Below are 17,683 nucleotides of genomic sequence, written 5' to 3'. Positions count from 1 at the left end.
ATGGAGTTGATGGGGCCAGATCCCCAACAATCCAAAGGGCTGCTGTACCCATCTGCCAAGGGGTAAATTATGTGGGACAGAGAGAAAAGGTTGTGAGCACATTGTAGGCAGTGGGTTGATCAAACATAGTTTAAAGATTGCGTGAATGTAGGAGGGAGCATTTAAACACACACACACACACACACACACCCCATCCAGCCTGACACACAGTGCTTTTGTGTATGTGTTTATTGGTTTACAAACACCAACTGTCTCATTCACACACACACTTACCAATAGACTGAGCATCCAGCTCCCATTTCCAAATACGTTGCCAAATGCATATGCCTACAGGGAGAGCTACCATCGCTCTCGGGATACCAGCCACGAAGTGTTTGTCTGGTCTAGGAGGTTTCACTCAGGCTCAGGTGAGCAGAGCTAGCTAAGCCCAACCTAAACCCTCTCCTTGATGTAGATGACAGAGTAACATCTTTAGCTTGATTTTAGTTGGTCGTGTCCTAGCGCAGGCAGTAGCCCAGCTGTAGCTCAACCAGCTGAATCAGGCGACAAGGTGTCTCAACTCAGAAACAGGTTCAGTGGAGGCCAAGTTTGGCTAAGACAGGAAAGCTGAGCCTGATCTAAGCTCCACCACATCTGGACAAAGCCGCTGGGCGCAGAACGGTGCTTGCTGCACGTGTGATGCGAAGGGGCTCTCCAGCACAGCACCAGTGTGACACCAGACAACTAGCCAATGCTTGAAGGGCAGCCTGGGCCTCCCCATTCCAGGGCCATGGCACATGTTCCCGTTTGCACCACAATTACAAGCTGGGGCAGAGGACCAAACTGCACCACAGTTGAATTCTGATTTGCCTTTTTCTTTTGGGCTCCCAAATGCTGCCAATGCATTGGGCATGTCTTTTGATCCCAGCCCTGTGTGATGCTTGGCAGAGGGCAGATGAGTGTACAGAGCATGTCTGGTAACAGAGACTGCAAGGCCCTGAGGGACGCAATGACCCTGGCATGATTATATTGTGTTATTTTGACAAATAAAATATGTAGAATTTTCAAATATTGTGTGCAGAATTTTTTATTTTTTGGCACAAATTCCCCCAGGAATCATAGAATCATAGAATCATAGAATATCAGGGTTGGAAGGGACCCCAGAAGGTCATCTAGTCCAACCCCCTGCTCAAAGCAGGACCAAGTCCCAGTTAAATCATCCCAGCTAGGGCTTTGTCAAGCCTGACCTTAAAAACCTCTAAGGAAGGAGATTCTACCACCTCCCTAGGTAACGCATTCCAGTGTTTCACCACCCTCTTAGTGAAAAAGTTTTTCCTAATATCCAATCTAAACCTCCCCCATTGCAACTTGAGACCATTACTCCTCGTTCTGTCATCTGCTACCATTGAGAACAGTCTAGAGCCATCCTCTTTGAAACCCCCTTTCAGGTAGTTGAAAGCAGCTATCAAATCCCCCCTCATTCTTCTCTTCTGCAGACTAAACAATCCCAGCTCCCTCAGCCTCTCCTCATAAGTCATGTGCTCTAGACCCCTAATCATTTTCGTTGCCCTTCGTTGTACTCTTTCCAATTTATCCACATCCTTCCTGTAGTGTGGGGCCCAAAACTGGACACAGTACTCCAGATGAGGCCTCACCAGTGTCGAATAGAGGGGAACGATCACGTCCCTCGATCTGCTCGCTATGCCCCTACTTATACATCCCAAAATGCCATTGGCCTTCTTGGCAACAAGGGCACACTGCTGACTCATATCCAGCTTCTCGTCCACTGTCACCCCTAGGTCCTTTTCCGCAGAACTGCTGCCGAGCCATTCGGTCCCTAGTCTGTAGCGGTGCATTGGATTCTTCCATCCTAAGTGCAGGACCCTGCATTTATCCTTATTGAACCTCATTAGATTTCTTTTGGCCCAATCCTCCAATTTGTCTAGGTCCTTCTGTATCCTATCCCTCCCCTCCAGCGTATCTACCACTCCTCCCAGTTTGGTATCATCCGCAAATTTGCTGAGAGTGCAATCCACACCATCCTCCAGATCATTTATGAAGATATTGAACAAAACGGGCCCCAGGACCGACCCCTGGGGCACTCCACTTGACACCGGCTGCCAACTAGACATGGAGCCATTGATCACTACCCGTTGAGCCCGACAATCTAGCCAGCTTTCTACCCACCTTATAGTGCATTCATCCAGCCCATACTTCCTTAACTTGCTGACAAGAATGCTGTGGGAGACCGTGTCAAAAGCTTTGCTAAAGTCAAGAAACAATACATCCACTGCTTTCCCTTCATCCACAGAACCAGTAATCTCATCATAAAAGGCGATTAGATTAGTCAGGCATGACCTTCCCTTGGTGAATCCATGCTGACTGTTCCTGATCACTTTCCTCTCCTCTAAGTGCTTCAGGATTGATTCTTTGAGGACCTGCTCCATGATTTTTCCAGGGACTGAGGTGAGGCTGACCGGCCTGTAGTTCCCAGGATCCTCCTTCTTCCCTTTTTTAAAGATGGGCACTACATTAGCCTTTTTCCAGTCATCCGGGACTTCCCCCGTTCGCCACGAGTTTTCAAAGATAATGGCCAAGGGCTCTGCAATCACAGCCGCCAATTCCTTCAGCACTCTCGGATGCAATTCGTCCGGCCCCATGGACTTGTGCACGTCCAGCTTTTCTAAATAGTCCCTAACCACCTCTATCTCTACAGAGGGCTGGCCATCTCTTCCCCATTTTGTGTTGCCCAGCACAGCAGTCTGGGAGCTGACCTTGTTAGTGAAAACAGAGGCAAAAAAAGCATTGAGTACATTAGCTTTTTCCACATCCTCTGTCACTAGCTTGCCTCCCTCATTCAGTAAGGGGCCCACACTTTCCTTGGCTTTCTTCTTGTTGCCAACATACCTGAAGAAACCCTTCTTGTTACTCTTGACATCTCTTGCTAGCTGCAGCTCCAGGTGCGATTTGGCCCTCCTGATATCTTTCCTACATGCCCGAGCAATATTTTTATACTCTTCCCTGGTCATATGTCCAAGCTTCCACTTCTTGTAAGCTTCTTTTTTATGTTTAAGATCCGCTAGGATTTCACCATTAAGAGGAGTATTCTAATGTATTTATAAAATGTATCCTTGTTACCCTTTATGGCCCTAGTTCAATCTTGTTTTGTGACTTGGCCTTTCTAATTTTGTCCCTACATTCTTGTGTTGTTTACACACACACACACACACACACACACATACACACACTTTCATAATTTGATGTAGTTTCCACATTTTGTATGATTCCTTTTTAAGTTTCAAATTGTTAAAGATCTCCTGGTTAAGCGAAGGTGGTCTCTTGCCATACTTGCTATATTTTCTATGCATTGGGATAGTTTGATCTTGTGACATTAATAATGTCTCTTTTAGAAACTGCCAACTCTCCTGAACCATTTTCCCCCTTAGACCTGCTTCCCACAGTATCTAATGACCAGCCTCTGAGTTTGCTAAAGTATTCCTTCTTGAAGTCCATTGTCTTTTTTTCTGCAATTTTCCCTCCTATCATTTTTTAGAATCATGAACTCATCATTTCACTTTTACTCAAGCTTCAAATTCTAAACCAGTTTCTCCCTATTTGTCAGAATCAAATCTAGAGCAATGTCTTCCCTAGAAGCTTTCTCTATCTTCTGTAATAAAAAGTTATCTAGAATGCCCTTGTTCCAAAAACTTGTTGGATAATCTGTGCCCTGCTGTGTTATTTTCCCAAGAAATGTCTGGGCAATTGAAATCCCCCATTGCCACCAAGTGATGTGCTTTGGATTGCTTTGTTACTTATTTAAAAACAAGCCCCATCCACCTCTTCTTCCTGGCTAGGTGGTCTATAATAAACCCCTACCAAGGCGAAGAAAATGCTGCAAACAACCTTAAAGGTTATAAGAACATAAGAACGCCTATACTGGGTCAGACCAAATGACCATCCAGCCCAGTATCTTGTCTTCTGACAGTGGCCAATGCTGGGTGCTTCAGAGGGAATGAACAGAACAAGTAATCATCAAGTGATCCATCTCATGTCGCCCATTCCCAGCTTCTGGAAAGAAGAGGCTAGGGACACCATTATTAGCCAGGATGGGTAAGGAGCCATTAATGGACTTAACCTCCATGAATTTATCTAATTCTTTTTAAGCCCCATTACAGTCTTGACCTTCACACCATCCTCTGGCAAGGAGTTCCACAGGTTGACTGCATGTTATGCAAAGAAATACTTCCTTTTGTTTGTTTTAAACCTGCTGCCTATGTCACTATGTCACACGCCACTATTTAGGAATAAAAAACTGTATTTAAAAAGGGAAAAAATGGCCAGACCTAGTTCAGGCATTTATGATGCTAGTCTCCCATGTGGATTCTCCAATGACTGATAAGGGCTGAGTTTTTACTGAAGCTTTTCCCGCACTCAGAGCACATGTAGGGTGTTTCTCCTGTGTGGATTCTCTGATGTCTCATAAGATTTGAGTGCTGATTGAAGCTTTTCCCACACTTAGCGCAGGCATAGGATGTCTTCCCTATGTGGATTTGCTGATGTGTGATAAGGTTGGAATGTCGATTGAAGCTTTTCCTGCACTCACAACACCTGTAAGGTCTCGCTCCAGTGTGGATTCTCTGATGTCTAACAAGGTGCGAACTCTTACTAAAACTCTTTCCGCACTCAGAACACATGTAGGGCAACTCTCCTGTGTGGATTCGCCAATGGGTGACAAGGGCTGAGCTCACATTGAAACCTTTTCTGCATTCATGGCATGTGTAGGATGTCTCGTCTGTGTGGATTCTCTGATGCGTGATAAGGTTTGATCTCTGATTAAAGCTTTTCCCGCACTCAGAGCATGTGTAGGGGGTCTCCCCGGTGTGGATCCTCTGATGCATTATAAGGTTGGAGTTCCGATTAAAGCTTTTCCCACACTTACAGCATGTGTAGGGTCTCTCCCCTGTATGGATTCGCTGATGTGTGATGAGGTCGGAACTCTGACTGAAGCATTTCCCACACTCAGTGCATGCATAGGGTCTCTTGCTGATGTGGCTTCTCTGATGTTTAACGAGGACTGAACGACTACTGAAGATTTTCCCACACTCAGTGCATGTGTTGCTTCTCTTTCCCATGGGGATTCTCTGCTGGGCTGTGATTTCCTTGAGGTCCTTAGTAGTGCCCTGACCATTAATTGATTTATCCACTTTCTCCTCTGGCTTGTTTCCCTGCTGTGTCTCAGGCTGGTGCTGATTCCCACAGACTTTCTCCTGCTCTAAACTGCTGGACACATACCCTTTGGATCTTTGCGATAACGCCAGATGTGGTTCCACTTGCTCAGCATCTTCCTGCTGGGGATCCTGCTCTACATTCTCACTCATCATCACAACACCTTCTGGGATAGAGAGAGAAACTTCAGAAAATGAACATGGAGAGAACAAACCACAGTAATATCTGATGGAGCAGGGGAAAAATCAGGAACTGAATTCCCCAAAACTCTTCCCCATTCGAGAGAGAGAGGAGGGAATCAATTCTGCCTCCACATCCCATCCAAAGACTCAGGACAAAGGGAGGTCAGGTGTTAGTCAAGATGGGTAGAGAGCCAGGAGAGATGTCTCCCATGAGAATGCCATAGCTGCTGGGAGTAATCCAGAATTTGGAGAGCTCACAAGGTCTTTGTAAGGAATCCCAAATGTTTCCTTTATTCATGCACAGTTTTTGAGTTGGTTTAACTGATTCCTCACCTTGGCAGGCACCCCTCAGCATCTTTCTTTCCTCACAGTCCTGGATATACAGGACCTGTGGGTCTTCCCCTTCATTCCAGCTTGGAGATCCCATCAGGTTTGGAAACCGGGAACCCTGCTCCAGGGAAAGAAAATAAGCAAGATGAATTGAATTTTTGGGATACTTGAAGAACATTCCATGATTTTAACCCCTGCTGTTTCTTAAGCAGTAACATACTGAGTCCAGCTTCTTTGCATCAAAGTAACAGAATAGTTATTATTATTATTATTAATCATGTTCATTGCAGTAATGCCTAAGGGCTAACCAAGAATGGGGCACCATTGCAGTATGCACGGTACAAACACAAAGTAATAGAAATTGCTATCTAAATAGACAAGGCAGTCACAGGGTGTGGCCAGCAGTAGAACACACCAGCAGAGTGAAAAATGTGACGGCAAAATGACTGCTCAGAAGCGTACAGTAGAACCTCAGAGTTACAAACACCAGAGTTACGAACTGACCAGTCAGTCAACCACACACCTCATTTGGAACTGGAAGTTCACAATCAGGCAGCAGCAGAGACAAAAAAAAAAGTGTAAATAGAGATCAATGATGTGTTAACCATAAACTACTAAAAAAGTAAAGGGAAAGCAGCATTTTTCTTCTGCAAATAAAGTTTCAAAATTGTATTAAGTCAATGTTCAGTTGTTAACTTTTGAAAGAACAACCATAATGTTTTGTTCAGAGTTATGAACATTTAAGAATTACGAACAACCTCCATTCTCAAGAGTTCGTAACTCGGATGTTCTACCATATCGGCAAACTTAAAACAGATAAAACGAAGAAACAGAAGTGTTTTAAAGGGCCAATTTCACAAAGCTGAAAACAATTATGAGCCAAATCCTCTGGCACGAAAAATTTGATGAGAAAAATGTCAATGATAAGTTGGAATTATTTAAGAATATCTTACTAGAAGCCCCAAAAGCCACTATTGTGCAATCGGGAATAAAGGCCATACTGGCTAAAAAACCCAATCTGGTTTAGAGGGGAAATGAAGGCAGCTATAAATAAATAATAAACATAACAAAAGGAAGAAAGCTAAAGTTGATCATAATGAATAAAGAAAAAGAGTACTTGTGGCACCTTAGAGACTAACAAATTTATTTGAGCATAAGCTTTCGTGAGCTACAGCTCACTTCATCGGATGCATTCAGTCAATATAATGACTATAATGAATATAAATCCGAAGTTAGGAATGTTAGGGGGAAGCAAAGGGACACAACAAGAAATCCACGACAGTTAAGGACAATAAGAAGTAGTTTTTAATTAATATTAGGAACAAAATGAAACCTGGTCCATGACTAGATGGAAATGGTAGAATTACCAGTAATAATGCAGAAAAGGCAGATGTGTTCAACAAATATTTCGGGTCTATTTTTGGGGAGAGCAAACAGGTAGTGTTGGCACATCCCACAATGATGATGGAGACTATGACACTTTTCCCATTCCAATATTTAATCTCAAGATTGTTAAATCGCAGCTACTGAAATCCAACACTTTAAAATCAGCACGTTTTGATAACCTGCATCCAAGAGTTTTAAAGGAGCCGGAGGAGAAGCTTGCTTTCCCATTAACGTTGCTTTTCAAAAGGTCTTGGAATACTTGGCAAATTCCAGAAGACTGGAAGAAAACTGATATTTTGCCAATAATTGAAAAGTGTAAAAGGGATGCCCTGGTAATTATGGGCCAATTAGTCTGACATTGATAACGGGCAAGATAATGGAGTAGCTGTTACTGAATTGATTAATAAAGAATTAAAGGAATGTAATGTAATTAATACCAATCAATGCAGAGTTAAGGAAAATAGATCTTTTCAATTATATATTTTTTTCAGTGAGATTAGAAGTTTGGTTGATAAAGGAAATATTGTTGATGTAATATATTTAAACTTCTACGATCGGCCATACTGGGTCAGACCAAAGGTCCATCTAGCCCAGTGTGGTGGAAAATTAATGTTAGGTGAGAAAAATTAAACATGAAGCGGTTATGCCAACCGAACCAAAGTCAGGCCAATAAAGGTTGCTGGGAAAGTCTCTGAACGAGATAAGAAGAATTAAAGAATACTTGTTTAAGTTGCAGGGAGTGAGAAAAGGGGAAGCCTGCATTCCTGCATTTTCGTACCAGATGTTCTGAGAACGGTTTGTTTAGATAAGAAGACACACTGTCTCCACTCCCTGTTTCTGTTCTATGTCTGTTTTTAACTCCTCATCTCCTGTTTGCAAAAAGAAAAGGAGTACTTGTGGCACCTTAGAGACTAACAAATTTATTAGAGCATAAGCTTTCGTGAGCTACAGCTCACACCCATACTGATAAGAAGGTTGGTAAGGCATTACGACTTGCTAAAAGCTATATACAATGTGGGGTAGGTATGCATGCATAATAGAGAAAGAGAACTTTAACATGGGGGGAGTGGGCTGCTTAATGAATAATCTGTGACGTGATGGAACTGTCTATAAAGACCTACTAGTTTTACCTAAGAGGTAGCTGGTTCTCCTTGGAGACGGGCCGCTTTCTATTGTTGTGTGCACTCCTCAATAAAGAGCTTGTGTTTGGACCTTGCTGGTGTTGCCTGTCTCTTTGCGGTTAGACAATGAACCGTGCCGTCTGGGGTTCGAGTCCTCGACATTAACCACGCGTTGTATTTGAAATCAGAAATGCCTGAGGATCCTTTATTCAAGTATACATATACAGGGAGAGTCAGCCATAGCTGCTCTGGGTAAGCAGAAAATACATGAGTTTATATAGCTGAAAACCACAATTTGTTAAGCACACTTCCTTTAACAGCATTTTCCTTATTTGGCATATAGTACAGGCTCTAACAGTAGCTTTCCTTATTTGGGATATAGCAAAACAAGCTTTTCCTGTTATTGACAGGTTGTTCTTTGCAGTTAGAGAGTCTTTCCTAATTTCTAACTGTTAGGGTTACATTTCCTAAGTTGTTCTGTTGCAACTGCCCCACAATGGAATTTTCCTCAGCTTTTACATATACAATTAGCCTGACCAAAGTTTTAGGCCTATTTGGGAAGTTTAGGCCTACTGGATTTTTTCCACACCAGTATCCTGTCTTCCAACAATGGCAAGTGCCAGATGCTTCAGAAGGAATGAACAGAACAGGGAATCATCATGTGATCTGTAAGGCATTTGACTTGATAAAAGTGCATTTTGATTGAACTATTAGAACAACAGAAAATTAACATGGCCCACGTTAAATGGATTGAAAACTAGCTGCCTGATACTATCTAACAAATTTATCAATGACCTGGAAGAGAAATTCAAATCATCACTGATCAAGTTTACAGACGACACAAAAATTGGGAGAGAGAGCAACAAGTGTCTGTAGGTTCAGACTCCAGCACTGGGGGTATGGAAAGTTTTCCCAGCCTGGATCAGGTGGGTTCCACAAATAAGGGAAATTCCACTCCCAATGTCCATGAATCTGTTCCTTGCAACTAGGCCCCAGATTATACTAGTTCTACCTGGTTTTTCATACTCTTTCATACACAGGGGTGGCCAACCTGTGGCTTTGGAGCCACATGCGGCTTCTTGTCTAGGCACAGACTCCAGGGCTAGAGCTACAGGCGCCAACTTTCCAATGTGCCGGGGGGTGCTCACTGCTCAACCCCTGGCTCTGCCACAGGCTCTAACCCCACACCACCCCTTCCTGCCCCCTTGCCTGAGCCGGCCGTGCCCTTGCTCCTCCCCCTCCTCCCCCCCCGAGCCTCCTGCACGCCACGAAACAGCTTATCCGGAGGCACTAATCGGCAGGGCTGCCGGTGGGCAGGAGGCACTGGGAGCGGGGGAGGGGAGCTAATGGGGGGCTACTGATGTATTACTGTGGCTCTTTGGCAATATACATTGGTAAATTCTGGCTCCTTCTCATGCTCAGGTTGGCCACCCCTGCTCTATACCCTTCCTAAGTCCATGTGGTGCATTTCCTGCCCCCTCCAAAAACTCCCACCCTGCCCATCTCTCTCCAGCCAGAACCCACCATAAATTTCTTGATAATCCCTTACCTGAGCTGGCTTTGTTGCAGATTTTTCCCCCTAGGAGGATGGGACAATCTGTAGCAAAATGTGGATGGTTTTTTGCAGTGAGTCAAAGTGAAAAGGGCAATTGGAAAGATTTCAAAAGGAGCTTTTGTCTATTTCACACCCCAATTCTCCCCAGGTTTTTTTCTGCAAACAGATGTTCTAGGTTCTGATACATTAGGAAATCCATAAGGTATGTCTACACCACAGTTAAAAAACCCATGGCTGGCCCATGCCAGCTGACACAGGCTTGTGGGGCTCTGGCTAAGGGGCTAGTTAATTGTAATGTAGATGTTCAGGCTTGGCCTGGAGTCCAGGTTCTAGAACCCTGCAAATTGGGAGTGGCCCAGAATTTAGGGTGTGAACCCAAATGTCTACACCCCAATTAAACAGCCACTTGACCCAAGCTCCACAATCCTGAGTCACCTGGCAGGGGGCAGCCATGGGTGTCTAACTGCAGTATAGACATACCCTTAGTAAGCTGACTTGCCACAGATTGAGCTGTGCATGGATCACAAACACCCTTTTAGGGCAGGGACTTTTCATTTCCTGGTAGACTGGAGCAGTCATTTGCTTTGGGCCCCTAATTACAGGGATTTCTAATTGCCAAAGAAACCAGTACCCCATAAACCAAGGATGAGGACTCCCGCTCCGACCAGAAACAACTAAAACATGCTGATATAGGCTAGTCAGGCCTTCAGGGGGCCAAAATAGAATCATTAGAGTTCTGAGGATGCAAAATAAGCACAGGCCAACCACAGGGATTTAACTGAAGTGTAGGCAGCCACGTAGGCACCGACTCCATGGGTGCTCCAGGGCTGGAACACCCATGGAAATAAATAGTAAATGCTCAGCACCCACCAGCTACCCACCAATTAGCTGTTCAGCGGCCCCTGCTGATCAGCTGTTTGGCAGCGGACAGGGAGGTGGTGCTGGGGAGGGGGCAGAGCAGGGAGAGGTGGAGTGAAGCAGGGGACTTGGGGGAAGGGGCAGAACAGGGGCCAGGCCTCAGGAAGGAGCGCCAACCCAGAAAAATGAAAGTTGGCACCTGTGGCTATACCCTTAGTGACTTTACTACAGTACAGACCAGTCCCTCCCACCCTGCAAGTCATGGTTAAACCCTGCCAGTGATGGAGTCTCTGAACCTGAACTCTGAACGTGGGTGCGTAGAAGAAGGGGCAAGGCCAGAGCTGGAGAGGAAGGGGCAGGGGCAGAGCCTCATCAGTCGTGCTGGGACGCTGCCCAGTGCAAAGCAGTGCCTGCCTGGGAGAGCAGCTGGTGGTGGGTAAGTTTGTATCCCAAAGAACTGATAGAGCCAAACAAGGAGCAAAGAAACGTTTCTCAGGTCTCAGTTTCTATTCCTCACTCTCGTTGACCCCTTCTCTGATAATGAGCAACGGTAAGAGAAGAAGGAGGTTAGAACGTGCTAGGTGGTGGCTAGGTTTTGATGACAAATTTAAAACTATCACAGCACCCTCTAGTGTGACGCTGACACTATCAGGTTTCAGAGTAGCAGCCGTGTTAGTCTGTATTCGCAAAAAGAAAAGGAGTACTTGTGGCACCTTAGAGACTAACAAATTTATTAGAGCATAAGCTTTCATGAGCAGCTCACGAAAGCTTATGCTCTAATAAATTTGTTAGTCTCTAAGGTGCCACAAGTACTCCTTTTCTTTTTGCTGACACTATCAGATTCTCACTTTTTTATTGACACTTCATTAATAAATGTCTCCCTGAAGTACGTTGCCTTGATTATTTCAATGGCTGCTACACTGATACCTGCTGCCCCTTCCGACTGGTTAATTGCGCAATTTCAAACCTGCACCTAAAATTACCCCCTTCCTGGGAACAAGATTCAAAATTACACAAGGAAACCTCATTGGATTTCAAGTGCAAAAAAGGCAGGGAGGCGAGGGGACAGCACAGGGGTCTCTCAGCTCCTCCTTTGTCACAGGGAGTAAGTCTAGTGGGTTAGAGCAGGGGGGGCTGGGAGCCAGGACTCCTGGGTTATATTCCTGGCTATGGGAGGGAGTGAGGCCTAGTGGGTTAGAGTATGGGGGGGCTGGGAGTCAAAGAGAAAACACTTCACTTTTCAGCATCAATGCACATTCAAGAAGCACATGGCTTCTCATTTCTTAGGTTCTGGTGCCATTGTGTGGCTATTTCATTTCACTTCTTATTGTTAAAGTTTTGGGAACTTTGTGCAGAAACATTATTTCCTTGGGAGAATCCAAGGAGTGGAAGTTGATATAATCCTCTCTCTCTATGTATATAAAGGATTAAAATATTCCCCAGACAGCTCAGTCCCAACCATCCTCCTTGCTCCTGCAGTGAATCTCAGTTCTGTCACACAGCCCCAAGAACTGCTGGGTTCATGCTTTGGGCCTGATGTGAAGTAAATGTAGGGGTGACTCTGCCTGCCTAGACTTTTCAGTAGAAAAATTCAGACACAACACTATGCCTGGTGCAGGAGATACAGATGTGGTGTTTGATTGTTTTTCTCATTTTAAATGTACTTGATCATTTCCGTGGCAAAAATATTTGTACAAGACTACGAAAAAAGGAAGAAACCATGAAAACAGCCATGGGAGACAGGGGGTTTCTGAGAGCCAGGATAGAGATGGAGATTTTCATGAAACAGGGAGAGGCTAAAGTAGGTCCTTTAACTGGAGCAAAGGGGGAGGTTTTTTGTGCAGTTTCATTTTAACCAGCCCCACATCCTGTAGTCCCTACCAGTGGTGAGCTGGAGCTGGTTCGCTAGAACCGGTTGTTAAATTTAGAAGCCGTTTTAGAACCGGTTGTTCTGCACGGGACAACCGGTTTTAAAAGGGCTTCTAAATTTAACCAGCCCAAAGTGGCACCTTAGGCGCCGACTCCATGGGTGCTCCAGCCCTGGAGCACCCACGGGGAAAATTTGGTGGGTGCAGAGCACCCACCGGCAGCTCCCCGCCCCACCCCCGGCCCCAGCTCACCTCCACCTCCTCCCCTGAACACGCCACCCCCCTCTGTTTCTCCGCCTCTCCCTGGCTTCCCATGAATCAGCTGTTCATGCGGGAAGCTGGGGCGGGCTGAGAAGCAGGTGGCAGCTTTGCGCTCAGGCCCAGGGAGGCGGAGGTGAGCTGGGGTGGGGGGACACGAGGAGGGCCGCCCGCGCTGCAGCAGGTAACACGGGGTGGGGGGGCAGCGCAGGGGAATCGCTCCCCGCCCCATCTCACCTCCGCTACCCTTGGCCTGAGTGTGAAGCCGCCGCCTGCTTCTCAGCCCTCCCCGGCTTCCCACTGAACAGCTGATTCGCGGGGAGCCGGGGGATGGAGAAGCAGAGCAGGGCAGTGGGTTCAGGGGCGGGGGCGGAGGCGGAGGTGAGCTGGGGCCAGGCACGGCGCTGCCGATGGGGGCTCTGCACCCACCAAATTTTCTGCGTGGATGCTCCAGCCCCAGAGCACCCAGGGAGTCGGCACCTAAAAAGGCCACTTTTGATGTGATCAGTGGGGGAAGCGGCTGCTCCCCCTGCTCCCTCCTTAGCTACACTCCCCCATACCAAGGAGCCAGAGAGACCTGCCAGATGCTTCCTGGGAGCTGCCCCAGGTAAGCACCACCGGGACTCCCCACCTCGCCCCCCGGCAGGTCCCTCTGGCTCTTAGGGGTGCGGTGGGCACCCACTACGGTGGCCCACGAGACCTTCCTGCTCAGTTCTGGGGGGTAGTCAGGGGACAGGGAAGGGGATGGATGGGGAAGGGGTCCCAGGGTGGGGGCGTCAAGGAACATGGGGGGTTGGATGGGACAAGAGTCCCAGGGTGCGGGAGTGGGCAACGACCTCCTCGTGGGGTGAGGAGGGAACCAGTTGTTAAAATTTGGCAGCTCACCATGGTCCTTACTGCCCCCCCAACATGTGACCTAGAGCCTCCCCACTGGCAAAGCCACCTGTGACAGCCCCAGTGGTCTGGCCCTCCTCCTTACTGCAGAGCCCCCCAGCACTCCCTCTCCTAGCTGGATCCCCTGGCAGCCAGAGCTCTCAGCAGAACTGCCTTGGTTGCTCTCCTGGGTGTCTGTTCAAAGACAGCTACTGGCTTCTCCTGAGAATGCAGCTGGGAAATGACTCGCTCTTCTCTAGAGTCTCTCCTGTGGCTCTGAGAAGTAGGATGGGGCCTATATGATAAAGTCCCTGCAACATTCCCCTTTCATCCCAACCCTGGTATGTCACCAGTAGCCCGCTATCCCCTGGCAGCAGGAAAGGATGTTCCCCACAATCCAAGAGACCCCAGCCTGGGACTAAAGTCAGCTTCAGGCTTCTCCTCTCTCCCTTCTTGGAATCAAGTTCATGTTTTTACCAAGAGTTAAAGCAGCCCCAACCCCTCCTCCCCCCCCCCCCCCGTCTGGATCCATATGACAAGCTCCCAATGTCTCCATGGAATAGAATTTGGTAAATCCCAGATGACTGCAGTTAAATTGGTTCTCAGCCTGAAGTCCTTTGCTCTTAATTCTGAGGCTATTGTCCCGCCATTTCCCACCTCTCTTTCACACCGAAGCACAATTTTCTTTGCATAGACACAGGAACAGCAAGATCTTTCTCTGTCCCTTGTGCAAAGCAGGATGTCAAATTCCATCGAAACTTTCTCTTCTGCAATGGAAACAATGGACAAGCAGAGGGCCATCGGCACATCCAGCCCTGGCAGTGAAAGGTTTTCCTCCCCTCTTTCTTTATGCTGCTACAGTTATTTCATGGAATGTCTGGGATGGGAAAAAAGGCTGAGTTCACTACAGGCTGAGGGAAAAAAGGACCCTGAAAATCTCAGGGCCGCAGGGAAAATGCAACCCCTGCTACCAGGAAAACTGCAGTGCTGGAGATCTGGATGGGAAAGGGACTGTCTGAATTGTCAAGGTGGGGAATGAATTACAATCTGTAACTAGATCCACCTCATTAACCACCGACACAAGCTAATCATGCTGTAGATAGAAGGGAAATGGGAATAATTCTTTGCATACTGCCATGGAAACAGTGATCCAATTGCACCACAGTGAATGTGCTCTGGAAAGCTGGACTTTACAGGCAGGTGGAAATAGTAGATCCTAGAAACACCTGGAGCTCCCCCCACCACTTCTGCCATCAGGTCAGGTGTTGAGCTGCTCACAGCGCCCCCTTCCACCATTACCTTCCAGCAGCGGATTGCAGCACTCCTCCCCCCCCACCAAATGCAGGGGAGAGGGCTGATTGTATCTCTGCACCCTGAGTCCAGGGCACGCACTCTCTCCCCCACACATAGAATCTGGCCCTGCTGCAAGTGACCCCTATGAACCATCAACCTCGAGGAGAGCACGATTGGCCCTCAGAGAGGGGAATGGGCTTCCCCTGAAGCTTGTAGGTCACTGAATGCTCTGGGATCAGGGGGGTCTGAGCATTACAGTCAGCAAACAAGTGCTGGCTAGGGATGTAGCTCAGTGGTAGAATACATGCTTTGCATGTATGAAGCCCTGGCTTTAATCCCCAGAGACTCCTTTTACTGTGCTGTATTGCTTATGCCCAGCTGGGATGTGGCCCATCAGTCTCCTTGCACGAGCAGTGAGGGTCAAGTGCCAATCGCATGGAAGGTCTATGGGGGTTTCTGCTCCTAAATCACCTGGGTGCTTTTAAGATTCCCATCCACTGTGCTGCTTGATAAGAAGGGAGAATCCTCCAGGATTGGAGGGAAGGGTCCCATCAGCATAGACTGAGGGGTAAGAAAATGGAGGGGCAGTCAGTGCCGAGAGAGGAGAGAAGTCAGTGGTTCACATGTGACAAGGGACACTGTCTCTTTGAGGGGCCAGGAGGTGAGGGCAACTTGTTTGCAATGATGCTGATGATGAATAGAAAAAAGGCTGGAGTCAATGAAACATAAGAGCATAGAAGGGGAAGGAGAAGGGCAGCTCCACAGAGGGCCATGGGTGGTCATAAGAACTACATAAGAACGGCCATACTGGGTCAGATCATAGTCCATCTAGCCCAGTATCCTGTCTGCCGACAGTGGCCAATGCCAGGTACCCCAGAGGGAATGAACAGAACAGGGAATCAAGTGATCCATCCCCTGCCCATTCCCAGCTACTGGCAAACAGACAGGGGCGACCCTAGACTAGCTGCCAGCAACTGGGGCCCTAGGCAAACCATGCAATCAGCGCCCCCCACCCCTAAACCTCAAGGGCAGATCTAGGCTGAGGTTTTTGGTAAACTGGGAAACATTTTGCCCTTTTTTTCCTTTTAATGTTTTTTTAAGCTTTTTTTCTTTTTTAAACAGAGGCTTAATTATTCGGTTTGTCCATCCATCTGTCCAACCAATATCTCCGAGATCAGATAAAATAGAGACACGAAATTTTCAGAATAGATTTGTACATGACAGCTAGTCCAATATTTCAGTCCAATTTCAAATAAAAATGCATAAAAAGTTAATTATAATATTTATTATTACAAATCCAAAGTCATCCATGATGCTACCCTGCTTTAACTCTCATTACCACCACATCCAATATAGAAAGAAATAAGAAAACTCTTCAATGAACTTTAACCTGTATTTACAAAACACTCCGAATAAAAAACACTCTTTTTTGCTCTTAAAACATGACTTTTCTTGCATCTACAGCTCTCACATGCCTCCAGCTACGCAGGGCCGGCTCTAGGCACCAGCAAAACAAGCAGGTGCTCAGGGCGGCACATTTCTAGGGGCGGCATTCCGGCACTGACCAGGCCACCCCTAGAAATGTGCCCCCACCGCCCCAGCTCGCCTCCGCTCCACCTCCGCCTGCTCCCCTGAGCGCGCTGCCACTGCTCCGCTTCTCCCCCCTCCCTCCCAGGCTTGCCGCGCGCCAAACAACTGTTTGGCGCGGCAAACCTGGAAGGGAGGGAGGGAGGGAGGAGAAGCCGAGTGGCAGTGTGCTCGGGGGAGGTGGTGGTGGTGGTGGAGCGGAGGTGAGCTGGGGCGGGGAGCGGTTCCTCTATCCCCCCCATTACTTCTTGTGCTCCCTCCCAGCCCCACTCACCTCCGCTCCGCCTGCTTCCGTGAGAGGGAGGAGCGAACTGGCGGCGTGTTCAGGGGAGCAGGCAGAGCAGAGGTGAGTTAGGGCGGGAGGTTGTGGGGGGGAGCCGCAGGAAGCAATGGGGGAGGGGGAAATGTGACACGCCTGGGGAGGAGGCGGGGCCAGGGATTTGGGGAAGGGGTGGAGTAGGGGTGGAGCCAGGGGGGCACAAAAAAAAGGCAGGGGCAGCCAAAAATGTTTTTTGCTTGGGGCGGCAAAAATCCTAGACCTGGCCCTGCAGTTATTGGAACTAGCCCCAACAGCTGCAGCAGTAACTAGGACCGGGGGTGGTCTGAGCCTAAGCCTAAAAGCTGCTCCCTCCAAGAAAAGTCAGGTCCTGGATGAGCAGCAAACACTGAAGGTGGATTTCTTTCAGGCTCTGGGTAGAGTGCGCCTTGCACTGCTGCAGGAGAGCGCACTCAAGGAGCAAACATGCCAAACATTCTACACACCCTGCCTCAGAAAGGAAATCCAAGTTAGCAAATTCACTTAAAGATGGAGGCAGAGACACAGCTCACACTACCATCAGTAGTGACTGCAGCTATCTACAGGTACGTCTTCGCTACCCGCCGGATCAGGGGGTAGCCTGTACTCCACCTCGGCAGGAGGAGTAAGCGGAGTCGACAGGGGAGCTGCTGTGGTCGACTCGCCGCCATGAGGACGGCCAGGTAACTTGAACTAAGACACTTCAACTTCAGCTACGCGAATAGCGTAGCGGAAGTTGCATATCTTAGTTGGAAACCCCCCTGTCCCCCTGCTAGTGTAGACCAGGCCTAAGAGTGACAACAACCTTTCATAAGAGCACAAAGTCCTTTTCCCTCCAGATTGCAAGGCCAGTGGGGATGTCAGGAAACTGT

General features: G+C 47.6%; 2 protein-coding genes across 4 annotated transcripts in view; both read right to left on the bottom strand.

Moving 5' to 3' along the window:
* The window catches only part of LOC119840976 (zinc finger protein 883-like), a 104,946-nt gene that overhangs the window by 83,268 nt on the left and 3,995 nt on the right, over window positions 1–17,683 (bottom strand). The gene's annotated exons all lie outside the window — the stretch shown is intronic.
* On the bottom strand, window positions 4,344–5,357 carry LOC119841307 (zinc finger protein 79-like). The gene has a single exon (XM_038368644.2). It carries the CDS (start codon window positions 5,355–5,357, stop codon window positions 4,344–4,346), a length of 1,014 nt encoding a protein of 337 aa, XP_038224572.1.

The sequence above is a fragment of the Dermochelys coriacea genome, chromosome 12 (assembly GCF_009764565.3).
Source record: "Dermochelys coriacea isolate rDerCor1 chromosome 12, rDerCor1.pri.v4, whole genome shotgun sequence".
Classification (NCBI taxonomy): domain Eukaryota; kingdom Metazoa; phylum Chordata; order Testudines; family Dermochelyidae; genus Dermochelys; species Dermochelys coriacea.
The sequence above is the reverse complement of the archived record's forward strand: the minus strand, read 5'-3'. Positions and strand labels throughout refer to the sequence as shown.